General features: G+C 59.6%; 1 protein-coding gene across 3 annotated transcripts in view; it reads right to left on the bottom strand.

Annotated features, from left to right (window-relative positions):
* The window catches only part of UNK (unk zinc finger), a 33242-nt gene that overhangs the window by 1616 nt on the left and 17600 nt on the right, over positions 1–14026 (bottom strand). The window contains exons 2-15 of one of the 3 annotated variants that reach the window (XM_065910239.1): positions 12343–12552; positions 11017–11193; positions 10753–10883; positions 9949–10084; positions 9302–9419; positions 8849–8933; positions 7578–7720; positions 7012–7212; positions 6377–6442; positions 5746–5920; positions 4863–4964; positions 4534–4722; positions 1403–1584; positions 545–802 (exon numbers count right to left, since the gene is read on the bottom strand). In XM_065910239.1, coding sequence (XP_065766311.1) covers positions 545–802; positions 1403–1584; positions 4534–4722; positions 4863–4964; positions 5746–5920; positions 6377–6442; positions 7012–7212; positions 7578–7720; positions 8849–8933; positions 9302–9419; positions 9949–10084; positions 10753–10883; positions 11017–11193; positions 12343–12552 — 2173 coding nt within the window. The remainder of the gene's footprint in view (positions 1–544; positions 803–1402; positions 1585–4533; positions 4723–4862; positions 4965–5745; positions 5921–6376; positions 6443–7011; positions 7213–7577; positions 7721–8848; positions 8934–9301; positions 9420–9948; positions 10085–10752; positions 10884–11016; positions 11194–12342; positions 12553–14026) is intronic. The other 2 variants (XM_065910237.1, XM_065910238.1) reach the window with 2 other exon arrangements.

Below are 14026 nucleotides of genomic sequence, written 5' to 3'. Positions count from 1 at the left end.
TGCCTCCTTGTCTTGTTAGATCTTGTAGTGACCCTAGGTCCCCCGTGAGAACTCTTGGGTCTGGAGAGGGTACCTCTGGGCCTGAGGTGACAGGGCCAAGTGTGGGGCCTGGCTGCCCGAAGTCCAGTGAAGGGAAGAAAGCTCTTCCATGCTAGGTCATGCTCCCGGGACCCAGCAGGGCACTGAGGCATGTAGACAAGCGCCCCGGGGACCTAACATTCTGGAGCGTCTGCTGGCGTGCACAGAGCTCACAGGAAGGGAAGTGGTCAGGATGAAGCCTAGGGCACAGGTGCACTAACGCAGCTCAGCTCAGGCCTGCCCTCCAAAGAGCGGGGGTGGGCCCTGGCGCCCCCCACCGCCACTCTCCCCTCCCCAGTGACGTTCTCCTCCCGGCTCCACTCCAGTGCGGGCCTCCTGGGTCAGCTCGCTTGGGGCAGAGGCTCTCGGGAGGAGGGTGGCCAGCCTGAGCGGCAGGGACCCATCCGGGTCCCAGCACTGGTCGAGGCCACTGTGCAGCCTCACCCGTGCTCCCCGGGGTGCTGACCTTGTCCACTTGCTCCAGGTGAGCCCGTAGCCGCTTCTGGAGAGAGTGGAGGGTGGAGAGTGAGAGGGCCTCCAGGCCCGGGAAGGCAGGCAGGGCCTGCGGGTCGGGGCCTGAGTGCAGCCGCTCCAGCTCCTCCTGCAGCTTCTTCACCTGCACCTCCAGGGCATCCCGCTGCTCCCGGGCCAGCTCGCACTCCGCACCCGCCGCGCTGGCCCGCTCCCCGGCCTCCTCTGCCTCCTTCTTCCAGGCATCACAAGCCTGTGGGCCCAACACGCAGCACCTCGTCACGATGGCCTGCTACCCTTCTCCCCTGCCCGAGAGTGCGTCTCTGGGGGCCCGTGGCGGCCACCGTGGCCGCGGGGCCTGCTGGGAGCTGGGGCAGGTGTCTGGGAAGGGGGGCAGGGAGGAGGGCTGATGCTGCCTGCAGAAAAGAGAAGTTTCAGGGCCTGCGAGAGGCCCTCTGTGGGCAGGGCAGGGGGCCAAGCCCAGGGGAGCAGGGGGGCGCCAGGCGGAGGTGGCCGGCACCGTGAGGGGCAAGCAGGCTGTGGCCCGTCTCAGAACCTAGAACCCTGACCCAGAGCTCAGGACTCAGGGCTTCTGGGGAGAGGCACGAGGTACTGTGGGACCAGACCAAATGAACAGCTTGGAAAGGGGATACCAGGCCTGTGATACCAGCCACCCCAGGGTCCCAACTGACAAGGCGAGTTTTTCCACGGGGCAGAGAATAAACAGCAGCGTTTCTGCCCTGCACTCCAGGATCCCTGGCTCCCCCAACCCCTGCACCCACTCCGTGTAAGACAGGCTCCGGCTGAATGCCCTGGGCCCTGGGGAAGGCGGGTGGGCCTGGGAGCTCAGTACCTGCTTGGCCTGCTTCCAGGACTCCTCCCACTGCTTGATGGTGCCGTTGGCTTCGTCCAGCTCCTGCCGAAGCCGGGCCAGCTCGGCAGCCCCCGGCCCTGACAGGAAGGCAGGGGAAGTGCCCGGGGAGAAGCTTCCAGAGGCAAAGTGCTCCCAGATGCTGCTGTTCATCCCATTCAGACCTGCCCCGGGAAGGGGAGGGCCATCAGCGCTCTGAAGGGCTTTGGGCCCGGGCCCTGTCAGTCCTGCCTGGGGGCTCCCGGGGGCTGCCTGTGCCAGGCTCCAGTAGTGCCAGTCTGGGAACTTCACAGGGATGTGTAAGTGCCACCTGTTACTTCTGCATCTCAGCATCCCTGTCTGTAAAGTGGGGTTCCCCTCACTTGCCTCCCAAGGTGATTCATCGGACTGGGGAGAGCAGCCGGAGAGCATGGTGATTTGTGATCCCAACTTTACTGTCAGGTTAGGAGAGCCTTCTTGTGAAGGCCCAGGAGGAGATTAAGGAAAGCAAGACACGGGTCAGAGCCTCAGATGATGGCAGAGCTGGAGCAGGAAGAGCTCAGGGAGCCCTGGGCCCAGCCCCCTTGTTTTACAACGAGTAAACTGAGATAAAACACGTTGCCAGGAATCACAGGAACAGTAAGCAGGAGAGCCAGTACACAGTCTGGATATCTGGCTCCAAAGGCCTGCGCTCTGCGATGAGCTAAGCCATGTGCTCACCCAGCGCCATCACCTGCTCAGCCCTCACCTGGTCATTCGGTGGGGGTTTGCTTAAACAGATGGGTTCCAAATCGGGAAAGGAGTACGTCAAGACTATATATCGTCACCCTGCTTATTTAACTTATATGCAGAGTACATCATGAGAAACGCTGGGCTGGATGAAGCGCAAGCTGGAATCAAGATTGCCGGGAGAAATATCAATAACCTCAGATATGCAGATAACACCACCCTTATGGCAGAAAGTGAAGAACTAAAGAGCCTCTTGATGAAAATGAAGGAGAGTGAAAAAGTTGGCTTAAAACTCAACATTCAGAAAACTAAGATCATTGCATCCGGTCCCATCACTTCATGGCAAATAGATGGGTAACAGTGGAAATAGTGTCAGACTTTGTTTTTTGGGCTCCAACATCACTGCAGATGGTGACTGCAGCCATGAAATGAAAAGATGCTTACTCCTTGGAAGAAAAGTTATGACCAACCTAGACAGCATATTGAAAAGCAGAGACATTACTTGGTCCACAAAGGTCCGTCGGGTCAAAGCTATGGTTTTTCCAGTAGTCATGTATAGATATGAAAGCTGGACCATAAAGAAAGTGGAGCACTGAAGAACTGAGGCTTTTGAACTGTGGTGTTGGAGAAGTCTCTTGAGAGTCCCTTAGACTACAAGGATATCCAACCAGTCGATCCTAAAGGAAATCAGTCCTGAATATTCATAGGAAGGAATGATGCTGAAACTGAAACTCCAATACTGTGGCCACTTGATGTGAAGAACTGACTCATTGGAAAAGATCCTGATGCTGGGAAAGATTGAAGGCAGGAGGAGAGGGGAACAACAGAGGATGAGATGGTTGGATGGCATCACCAACTCGACGCACATGAGTTTGAATAAACTCTGGGAGTTGGCAATGGACAGGGAGGCCTGGAGTGCTACAGTCCATGGGGTCACAAAGAGTCGGACACGACTGAGCGACTGAACGGAACTGCTTATACCGTGTGCCCCGGCTCCGTGGCCTCTAAGGTGCCCCCTGTCTTCCGAGGGAGCCCTATACCCACCTCTGGCCTCCTTCTGCCCACATGTATCACTCTAATGACTTCTTTCTTGCTCCCTTTCCCACTAATATAGCCAGATTGTTCCAGAACCAAATGGATTTAAGTCTGTCTTCCAAGCAACACAAGTACAGCCACGTGACCAGCAGCGTCCTGTGTGGAGACACACGGCTCCCGGCCCCGTCCTGGAGGCCAGGCGCTCCACTGTACCTGGCCTCTCACTCGGGTGTGTTTCCTCCAGGCTAGGTCCCCCCATTATCCTGAGTCACAGAGTCAGTCCTTTGCCTCCACACAATCGTGAGGGTCTCTAAGTATGATCTCATGGCTTGGCGCCTGCGCCTCCCCCAGAAGACCACAGCACCACGCCAGCAGGGATGGTTGAGCCCACACTGTATCCATATACTGCTCAGCGGGGAAGGAATGAATGAATGGGTGGCCAGTACGGAGGGCTACCGTCAAGATGCCTCCAGAATGTGTGAGGCAAGTCAGACAGACATAGCTCTAAGCCTCCGAAGCTGACGGCTCAACACCATTCTTAAGTGTCTCCAGAGATCAGGGCAGAACCCACACCTGGTGGGAAAGTCAAAGTGCACCGCAGAGGCACAGGCTCAGTGTGACCTGGACGGCCAGCACCCTCGGGGGCCCCGGGGGCGGGCTGGTGCTTCTGGTCTCTGGAAACAGCTGCTAGAGGGGGAGTCAAGAGTAGCAGCTGCTGGTGACTGAGAGGCAGCTGGCTGGGCGTCGCCGGTTTACATCTGTTCCCGCAGTGAATGCTCACCGGGCCCCCCTCGTACACCCAGGTCCCCTCCTCACGTTTCTAGCCCCTCTGCTCTGACCTGCCTTCCACAGTCCCGCTCCTCACAGTTCCAATGGTGGGTTTGGCAAACAGCCTTTGGGGTTAGAGCTGCGTCTCCCTGGTGCGTCTGACGGCCACGAAGGCCACCCTGCGCTGGGGGTGACCCTGTTCGACCTCTCCCTTGGCCTCCAGGAGCTCTGGCTGATGGGCAGAGCCACCACACTGGCACAAAAAACAGACGGAGGCCCTGGCAACTCTGAGGCCATGCTTCTCACTGTGTACTGGTCCAGCACCTGGCACTTCACTCTCATTGTTTAAGCCTCAGCACCAGCTTACGAGGTGGTACTGCCATTATACCCACATGACAGAGGAAACTAGAGAGGTTAAGTCACTTGTCCGTGTTCACACAGCTCAGAGCACGGTGGACCAGAGGCCTGACTCACCTCTTAGCCCAGGTCCCTGGCTCTCACCTCCACTCTGTACTGCCTCCAGCTGGGACACAATACCCAAAGGCACTTTCCTAAACCCCAGATTCCCACCCCAGGCCTTAGGGAGCCATACTGGCTCTTACCCAAAGATCCATGGGATGCTGAGGTCCCCAAAAATGTGTTCTCTGACTGGCTCAGGTGGCCCTGGGGCTGCTGCAGGAAATGCGAGGAGAGGCTGACGGGAGGGGACGGGGACGCGGAGTGGAAGGAGGCAGAGCTGCCCAAGGAGCCGGGGATGTTCACGGGCGCGGAGCTCTGCAGTAGACTGCCGCCTGCAAGAGAGGCCGGGAGAGGGGAAGTGAGGGCCGGGTGAGCCATGCGGGGCCATGCCGAGAGGGGACTGCCCGCTGGCCCACCCCCGGGCCAGGCTGGACCCCATGAACCCGCCCCCGCCCCCCCCACCGCCCAGTACCCATGGTGATGCTGCCTGGGTGGGGCACCGCGCTGTTGTCGAAGGTCTTCTCTAGGGCAGCCACCCCAAACTCGTTCAGGTCGAGGTCATCCAGCGCGGACTCTGGAGGCAGTGAGCGGCGTATGAGCCGGCTGGCCTCCGGAGGAGCCACATGGCCCCAGGTTCCGGGCCCCGCCGTCTGGACCCACCTGCCCTTAACTGCCTCTTCTCCTGCCCCTGCCGCATCTCAAGGCTCCATAGTGCCTGGGCTGCTCCTCCGCCCAGACCAACCCCTGGCCAAGTGGCTCTCCATTCTGAAGCCGTCTATGCTGGCCCCAGGGGAGAACGAGTCCCTGCTCACAGGCCTCCTCCCCGGAGCCCCCTGAGGGCAGGGGTCTCTGGGCCCTCCGGGTAGTGCCTGGCAGGTGCCCAGCACCTGTCCACTGCGCTCTGCGGAGCTGGACGCGGAGTGCAGGAACGGCCTGTCTCATCTGTCACCCCCGTGCCGGTGGGGACCCGGCACCAAGCCTCACCCACACGTGACTGCGGAGGAGAGGGCAGGGGTATCTAATGGCCAGGCGCTCTGAGGACAGCCGGCGGGCTGTTCACAAGGACGCCCGCTGGGGCTGACTGACGCCTGTGGTGGAATGAGACTGCACACCCCCAGGGCGAGAGGCCCCTCTTCCAACATGCACAGCAGAGCACATGGAGGGGCTCACGAGCTCGAAAGCCATCTCAGCACCGCACCGGGGACGCATGTTCCGTCCAGGTCAAAGGACTCGCAGCGCCCACCTTCTGATCTCCCGAGACTGATGTCTGAAGCGACCAGCTGCACTCCAGAGACCCAGTATCTCTGGCTACAGATCCCTGGCTCCTAAACTCGCAACAGAAGTGGCCCAATTACCTATGACCGACTCTACCGTGTCGCTGGTGGGGTAGAAGGGCAGAGCATTTGCATTCATGCCAGGGACGCTGCTGGTGCCAGCAGGGCTAGGGGGAGTGGCTGCTAGGCTGGAGGTGATGCTGGAAGAGATGCTGGAGGTGAGGGGACTGCCCACGGGGAGGATGCCCAGCATGTCCTGCAACGAGAATGAAGAAGAGATGGAATGGGATGGCCGCCCATGGAGGCTGGTGGCAGGGGCTGGCTGGGCAGATGGGAAGGGCGCGTCCCAGCTCTCGGCTTGTTCCCTCAACACCCTCCTGAGGGGCTGGAGAGGGAGACGTGTGGCCTGGAGACTGCAGGGCCCCTCGCCCCTAAAACCCTTAAGTAGGGAAGGGGGAAGCAACTTCAGTGGCAGTTGCTCAATGAGTTTTTTTTTTCAATGAGTTTTTTCTCTAATGAATGAGTCCAGGTGGTGAGGGGCTCCAGGGCCTGACCCCCACCCCCTCTGGATTTGGGGCCCCACCTTAATCGTGCCCTCAATGTGTAGAGAAAGCGGTGCCCGGAGCTCCCTGAAGAAGCCTCCTGGGGTTCTGGGCCTATCTTGTCTGCAGCCGGTGCCAAAAGGGAAAGGCGGGGGCTGAGGGCTCTATACCTGTTTTGGCTGAAGCAGAGGCTGCTCTTGACTCCTGGGCTCTAGTGAGTGGGGTTTTAACTTGGCCTGAGAGAAAAGTCAGGGAGCAGCAGATGAATGTGGTGCTAGGAGGCCTCCTGAACCCAAGAGTCCTCCCAAGCATCAGCTTGCAGAGGTTGCAGGGACTGGGGGCAGGGAGGCATGAGGCGCTGTTGTGTGGTCCCCCTTCCCTCACACGCGCCCCCCTTCCCTCCCCTGGAGACCAGGGGCGCTGCTCCTCTCCTCCCCGGTGAATCCACGTCACAGAGAAGCCCAGCTCCGGACCCTCCTGTCCTGCTCCCCAAGGCCCTACTGCTCCACCAAGGCAGCACAGGGCAGAGCAGACACCGGATGTGGGGTCAGAAGACCGCGGTGGGAACCCTAGCCCTCTGCTGATGGTTCTGACGCTGGGTGAGGAGCTCACCTCTAACCTGCCTGTCTTCATCTGTAAAATGGGATGGCCTCACCCACTCTCTTAAGTCTTCGAGAGGCTGGCATCAAGGACTTTCTAATTCCGGGTCACGCTCCCCCTAGCTGGGCCAGGACAACCCTCCAGGGCTTCGCCGGCCACAGGCAGAATATGGCTAACCTCACTGGGCTGCCCCCGCATCCCTTACCTGGCATTTCAAATTTTTCAGGTACTCAGCTCCCACCTGGTCTTCCCTCTCAAAGCCAGGAGCCTTCTTATAGCTGCCAGGGGCAAGGCCAGACTCCCCAGGAAAGACAATGCCTTCCAGATTGGAGGGCTTCCGGATGGAGCCCGGTGGGGAGCCACAGAGATTAGACGGGCTGCCGAGGCTGCTGTTTCTACAGAGGAGCTGCAGCGAAGGAAGAGAGTGGGCTAGTGAGCAGGATGCAAGTGGGGGCATGGCCACCCTCCATCCCCTTGTCAGAGGGAGAGTCTCCAGCAAGAGGCTCAGTTCCACTTCCATTTGCCAGGGGGAGCAACCAGCACCCGAGAACGCAGAACCTCATGAGGCTCTCTGTCCCATCTACAGCTCTACCCAGGCTGATACAGGCTCTGGGGACACCACCTCAGTCACGATCAGCTTTTGACGGACAGAAGAACCCTGCAGCTCAAAGGGCAGAACCCCTTGGGCAGAGGCCACCTCCCCAAGCACAGGCAGATGCTGGCTCTGGGCAGGAATGGTGCCCCCACCTCCACCCCCAGACAGGCACGTACAGCGCTGAGGTCTGGGGCGTGCGGGCTCGAGGGGCTCACAGGCACCGAGTCTCCAGCAGCAGATGGCATGTACAAGACGGGGCCTGGCTGGGTGGGGCTGGACACAGCTGAGGAAGGCTGCAGGTCATCACTGAGGGGGGGCTCTGCAAGAGACGGGGGCAGGGTGTCAGCAGGCCCGAGCCAGCTCCGGCTCTCCAAAAATGCCTGCGGGTCTCTTTAAAGGAGACCACATAGCCCCCTGTGTATGAAGGGAAGGCTCCTCCTTATTTCTATCCATATCACACACTGTACTGTGCACTTACTATGTGCCTGGCGATTTGTATGAATTGTGAATCTTCACAATGACTGGAAGATAGAGGTGATATCATGGCCTCCATTTTACAGATAAGGAAACAGGCTCAGAGTGGTTAGGTACATCTCTCAAGGTGGCTGAGCTAGCAAACAGAACTGGGATTTGAACCCCAATCCACACGACTCCAAAGCTGGGCCGTTCATCAGTTCTCTGTGCTGCCTTACCCAGGCCCACCTCTGAGCCACGTGTATGCTTCTCCCTCAGTGGGCCTGCAATTTCTTCTTTAGTCTAATCCCTGAGACAAGGCCTAAGGCTAGGAAGGGGTTAAGGACCAACAGCAGTGGCCTGGGGTGGACACGGGCAGTAACTCAGGCCTGTCTCTGAGACGGGCAGGGCGGTGTGGAGCTGCGCTGAGCGGCACGGCAGCCCAGAACCACAGGTCGCGGCTGAGACCAGAATGTGGCTGGTCTGGACTGGACAGTGCTGTAGCTATTCAAGTACACACCGGCTTTCAAAGACTTGGTTTGGGGGAAAAAAAATCTTGATTTTATATTGATTATATTTTAAATGATATTATTTTACGTTGGGTTAAATAAAAATACACTCAAACTAACACTATTCCTTTTTTTTGGGTGAGGTTACTTGAAAACTTGCGATGATTCGGGGGGTTGCGTTAGGCTTCGCTTGGACAGCTCTGCTCCCAGCAGGGCGGAGCGCCGTGTCCCATCAGTGGTGTCCGCCACGGGAGAGGCACAGTGGCCAGGGCTCTGCCGGGACTCTGAGCGCGCCACCAGGGGCATAGTCCCTGCTCTCTCGCCACCCTGGAAGCTCCGGGTTTCCAGCCAGCTCCAGAGAGGTGGGGCGGGGGCGGCGGGGGAATGGAACTCCCAGTGTGTGCAGGGCCCACTGCTGGCTGGCAGACAGCAGGGGAGCAGGGCGGGGGAGCGGGCCCTGCCCCAGGGCAGTGGGAAGAGCGTACGTTCTACGTGGGCAAAGGCGCAGAAGGGTCCTCGTGGACAGCTGCCCGACTGCTGCATGTCGTTGCACTTGGTGGATTTATAGATCTGGAGGGCAGAGCAGAAGACAGGCAGGTCAGGCCTGGGCAGAGGGACAGCAGCCGGGGTGCCTTCCGCAGGGCTGGGTTAGCTTAGAAGTCTCTTCTTTCTCCTCCCCACTCGAGGCCACTTCTCTAAGTCTCTCCCTACCAACTTCTTGCTCAAGACAGAGTAAGCAGACATGGTTACCCCCACGCCGGGGACGACCTCCCTTCCTGGGTCACACGTCCAACCAGCCCTGACCCAGCTCTCACAGAGGGATTGTTCCCACTCATGATCTTTGTCAGGGCTATGACTTTCCAGCGTGCCTCTGGGCGTTAAGGGAGCCACGTTCGCAAGACACCCGCCCCTCAAAGGGTCGAGGTGCCAAGGCCCACCTCGGGGTGGAACTGCTGCTCCGTGCGCGTGTGGCAGTACTGGCAAGAGTCTCCGTTCTCACACTTGCCGGGGTCTCCCCACTCATCCCCGTGCTTTACGTTTGGACATGGAGACGACCTGGTTCAATAACAGGGTGGGTCAGAGGGACGCAGACTGGACCTGGCGGATGCTAACGAGACTGCAGCTGTTCAGGGCCCCTCTCAGGTCTCCCGGCTTCGAAAAGCCAGGCTCAGGAACAGTCAAGATCAGCTGGAGAGTGAGGGCCTTACTCAGGTCAGAAGCCAGGCTGTGCTTCCCTGCCCAGCCTGGCTACATCACCAGAAGGACACGGTTTTCTTCCCTTCAGCCAAGTCCTCCCCTCCCCCCAGCACTGTGCCACAGGAGAGCCAGGCTATAGCCACATTCTGGCTTGGCCCTGAAGACACCCTTCTGAGTCAAAACTAGAGGAGTTTCTAGTGAAAAGATCCTGATTTCACACCAAAGGATTGTTTGGCTCTCCTAAACATTCCCACTGCTCTTGGGGTCCTGCGACCCCCGGAGCTGGCCTCCCTGCCCCCCACCCCCGGGAGCACAGTGCAAGCAGCCTCAGACCTGATCTGCCTGCTGCCACCCTCCTCCCACGGCTGGCCTGCTGGGCCCAAAGGACCTGTATTTGTGCTTCCGGGGGCTCCGCCGCCGGTCCTTGCTGTTGTGGTAGTAGGGGCAGGCATAACCCTGGCGGCACAGCCTTGGGGGCTTCTTGCAGGGCTCCGTCTTGTAGTTCCCCAGCACGTAAGCGGTCTCTGCACATGGGGGCAGAGGCAGGGGTCAGCTGGGCAGGGTGGGGGCAGGGAAAGGGGAAGCCTCTGGGAAGGGTCCAGGAGCCAAGATTCTGGTGACAGGAATGAGCAGGGTCCCCTCCTCGTGAGCCAATGCCGAGTCTGCAACCCAGGAGAGAGGTAAAGAGGACGCCACCATCCCTCACTGGAGAAGCTCACAGGTCAGAGAGTAAACAGGGAGCCCTCGGGAGGGCTGAGAACACACCTACTCGTGTACACGCTCAGCCATGTGTGTGTGGGAAAGCCCCCGAAGGCATTTAGGGAGCGCCAGGCTCCTCTGCCCATGGAATTCTCCAGGGGACAATATTGGGGTGGTTGCCAGTGCCTTCTCCAGGGGATCTCCCTGACCCAGGTCTCCTGCATTGTAGGCAGATTCTTTACTGTCTGAGCCACGAGGGAAACCCCTAACACTTTGGGATGACAGGGCCAGGGGTCCCGGGGGAGAGTCCCCCAGCAGGGCCCCTGCAGGACTGGGCTGCAGGTGGCTGGTGTGAGGTGGGGTGAGGGGGCACAGGCCTCCCCGGAGAGGCGGCGGTTTGGGGTGGACAAGGCAGCGGGTGGTGCCCGGGGAGGCCATGGGGAGAACAGGCAGCTGGTGGCAGGGGCCCGGCCACCCGTGTGGCCACCCTCACCTTGCCACCGTGGCTCCTCAGTGAGGATCTTCTCTATCATGGCGTGGCTCGCGGCCCCAGTCGACTGGCCTTCCACGCTGCCCTCCACTGTGGTCTGGCCGTTCTGCAAGGCCTCCATGGCCTGGAGCTCCCTGCGGGGAGAGCAGCAGAGGAGAGACGGAGCGGGGGGGGCATGAGGAGGAAGGCAGCGAGTGCCACCGGGCACTCCGTCTGGGGTCCTGCCCAGGGCCCACAGCCATCAGCCTGGCACAGCCTCCAGCCCACCTGATGTCGTAGACAGGGGAGCGGAGGTCATGGGGCCCGTGAGCAAAAGCGCAGTGCAGGCCGTTTTTCGTGCAGTTGCCCTTTGAGTCGGTCTCGTGGATGCAGATTCCAGTCTTGTAGTAGCGGAGGTGGTACCGGCGCTCCGTGTCCCCTGTGGTCCTGTGCAGGAATGGGCACCTGAAACACAGCGGGGGTGCGGGTCACTCGCCTTCCCCCGCCGCAGCCGGGCTCCCAGCCCTGCCCTTTCCTGGCCCATGGAAGGCTTTTCATGGCCCGGAGGAGGCACTGATGTGGGTCAAGCAGGCGAGCAAGTGACAAGTCCTCCTGCGGTAACAGAGCCACCCTCCCACTGCCAGAGCGGGCTGCAGCCCCAAGTGGGGCCTGATAAGGCCTGGTGTTCCATGTCAGCTTCTCAAAGGCTACTCCGTCGGGGCCCTGGGCTGTCCTGAAAAGAAGCTTCCCGGGGGGCACTCTTGGGAGAACACATGCTGCCCAGGTCAGGGGTCTTCAGAGCAGCAAACAGCCTGCTCAACACATGGGCAAACTGCCTTGAGCTCTGGGTGCTGCCTCAGGCTAGGGGGGCCAGCAAGCCTCCGACCCGAGAGCATGGGGAGGGCTGGTGCGGGACGGCCAGTGAGGCACACCCACAAGCCCCTAGGATGGCCCCCCCGCCACCTCTGCGTGGGGGAGCACACGTTAGGCAGGGTCACAACGTGTGCCCTCTGAGACCTTCCTAGGTGGGCCACTTCCTTATGCTTGTCCTTTGTTATGCCGTCTCTTCACAGAGCTCTGTGGCAAAATAGTTTGTTGTTCTTTTAGTCACTCAGTCGTGTCCGACTCTTGGCAACCCCATGGACTGCAGCCAGGCTCCTCTGTCCATGGGATTTCCCAGGCAAGAATACTGGAGTGGGTAGCCACTTCCTTCTCCAGCGGATACAGGGATCGAACCCGCATCTATTACCACTGAGCCACTGGGGGAAGCCCTGGCAAAATATTCAGAGTCAGCAGAAAGGGGAACTGGAGCGGCTCTGTGTAAACAGCTGTGGTGGGAACTGCATGGGCCGAGAGGGTCCTGTGACCTGCAGGGACCAGGACAGAAGGCCCAGGAAGCCACCTTGGCTCAGGCGTGGCCTTCACGCTTAGGAGAAGAAAGGCCTGCGCCGGGCCTCCCAAAAGTGGGAAAAGGAGAAGGGGCCTCCCCTGGGGGACGGCAGGCTCTGAGCCCAGGTCCGGGGCACAGGAAGGTGGGCCAGGCTGCAGCAGTGCCTCGAAGGCAGCCTCTGACCCAGAGATGGCTCCACGGAGGGCGGGCTGGCCGGCACTCACTCGTCGCCCTCCGGGCAGAGGCCCGTGGCCTCGTCGTACTTGGTGCAGTAGACGTCGGGGCTGTAGTTGAAGGTGCCGTCCCGACGGCGGATGGACCGGCGGCGACGCTGGTTCACGAAATGCCAGTGGAAGCAGGTGTAGGGCCGGTGCTGAGTGCATTTGTGCTGCACAAAGAGCGGGCACTGCTCAGTGCGGAACTCCTTCAGGTACCTGCAGAGGGAGCCCCCGGTGAGCAGGCCAGGAGCGCGGTCACGGCCCTTGCTTCCCAGCAAGACGTGGGCCGCCCAGTCCCCCAAGGGCCCTACTCTGCGGGGCCGGTTCCACCGAGACACCAGAGAAGACCAAGCTGAAGGCAGGACCTTAGCGTGAGGATCCTTCCTGACACGCAGGTCCCTTGCCGGCCTGCAGGGCAGAACCACAGATGCCCTCCCTGATCAGCTGCCTCCCATGGTGACCAGGGGAGGGCTTCCTCAGTGGCTGAGTACACCCGAGGTTTCCTAGGCCAAACCACTGATCGCAGGAGAAAGGCTGCAAACAGGAGCTTGAGGGCCCTCTCTGCAGTGTCCTGCGGGGTCTCTGCTGTCCAGTTCTGCCTGCCAGGCTAGGAGGCCTCGCTCATCCCAGGAGCAGGGATGGGCGCTGGGCTGAGCGCCAGGAAGGCTGCTGCTTTGGAACTGAAAACCCAGGTCACCAGCTGTCCCTCCAGGCCCTGTCCCAGGCAGTCACTGTCCTGTCTGCCAAGCTCTTCCAGGAGACGTTTCCTAAAGCACCACCCAAACGTCTGTTTGTGAAGCTCATGTTAGAAGCATCTGAAGACACTCCCTCTTGGCCATGCCTCCCCCGAGAGTCTCACGAACGACCACCTGCAGGACTGAGGTATTCTATTTCCATCCTGACTCACCCCAGCTTCAGGGCTGTCCTTCTGGCCTCCTCCCAACCTGCATCTCTCTCCTTTACTCTGCATCCCTCTCCTTTACTTTGCATCTAATGACCAAGACAACTCCAAGCTCCACCCCCCATCACCACCCAGAGGAGGGCCCGATCCCCTTACAGAACCACATCATCCATCTGTTTTGTTCACTTTGTGTCCTGGTGGAGCGTTTCTTAGAAACACACACACACACACACACACACACACACACACACACACACTGGGGGCGGGCAGGCAGGCCAGTTCTTATTCATTTCTTAGATACACACACACACTGGGGGCAGGCAGGCCAGTTCTTATTCATTTCTTAGACACACACACACACTGGGGGCAGGCAGGCCAGTTCTTATTCATTTCTTAGACACACACACACACACACACACTGGGGGCAGGCAGGCCAGTTCTTATTCATTTCTTAGACACACACACACACACACACACACACACACGGGGCAGGCAGGCCAGTTCTTATTCATTTCTTAGACACACACACACACACACACACACACACACACACACACACACACTGGGGGCAGGCAGGTCAGTTCTTATTCATTTCTTACACACACACACATACACACACACACACACACACACACACACACACACACACACACACACTCTGGGGGCAGGCAGGCAGGCCAGTTCTTATTCATTTCCTCAAGTCCTAACAATGCAGGCTACAAATGGCTTGATAAAGTGCATTTGAAGCCAGTGAGGAGGATGGTTCTAAGGCTGTGGGCAGAAGAGAGC

Source organism: Muntiacus reevesi, chromosome 18 (genome assembly GCF_963930625.1).
Source record: "Muntiacus reevesi chromosome 18, mMunRee1.1, whole genome shotgun sequence".
NCBI classification, from domain to species: domain Eukaryota; kingdom Metazoa; phylum Chordata; class Mammalia; order Artiodactyla; family Cervidae; genus Muntiacus; species Muntiacus reevesi.
This window is presented reverse-complemented; position numbering and strand designations above follow the sequence as displayed.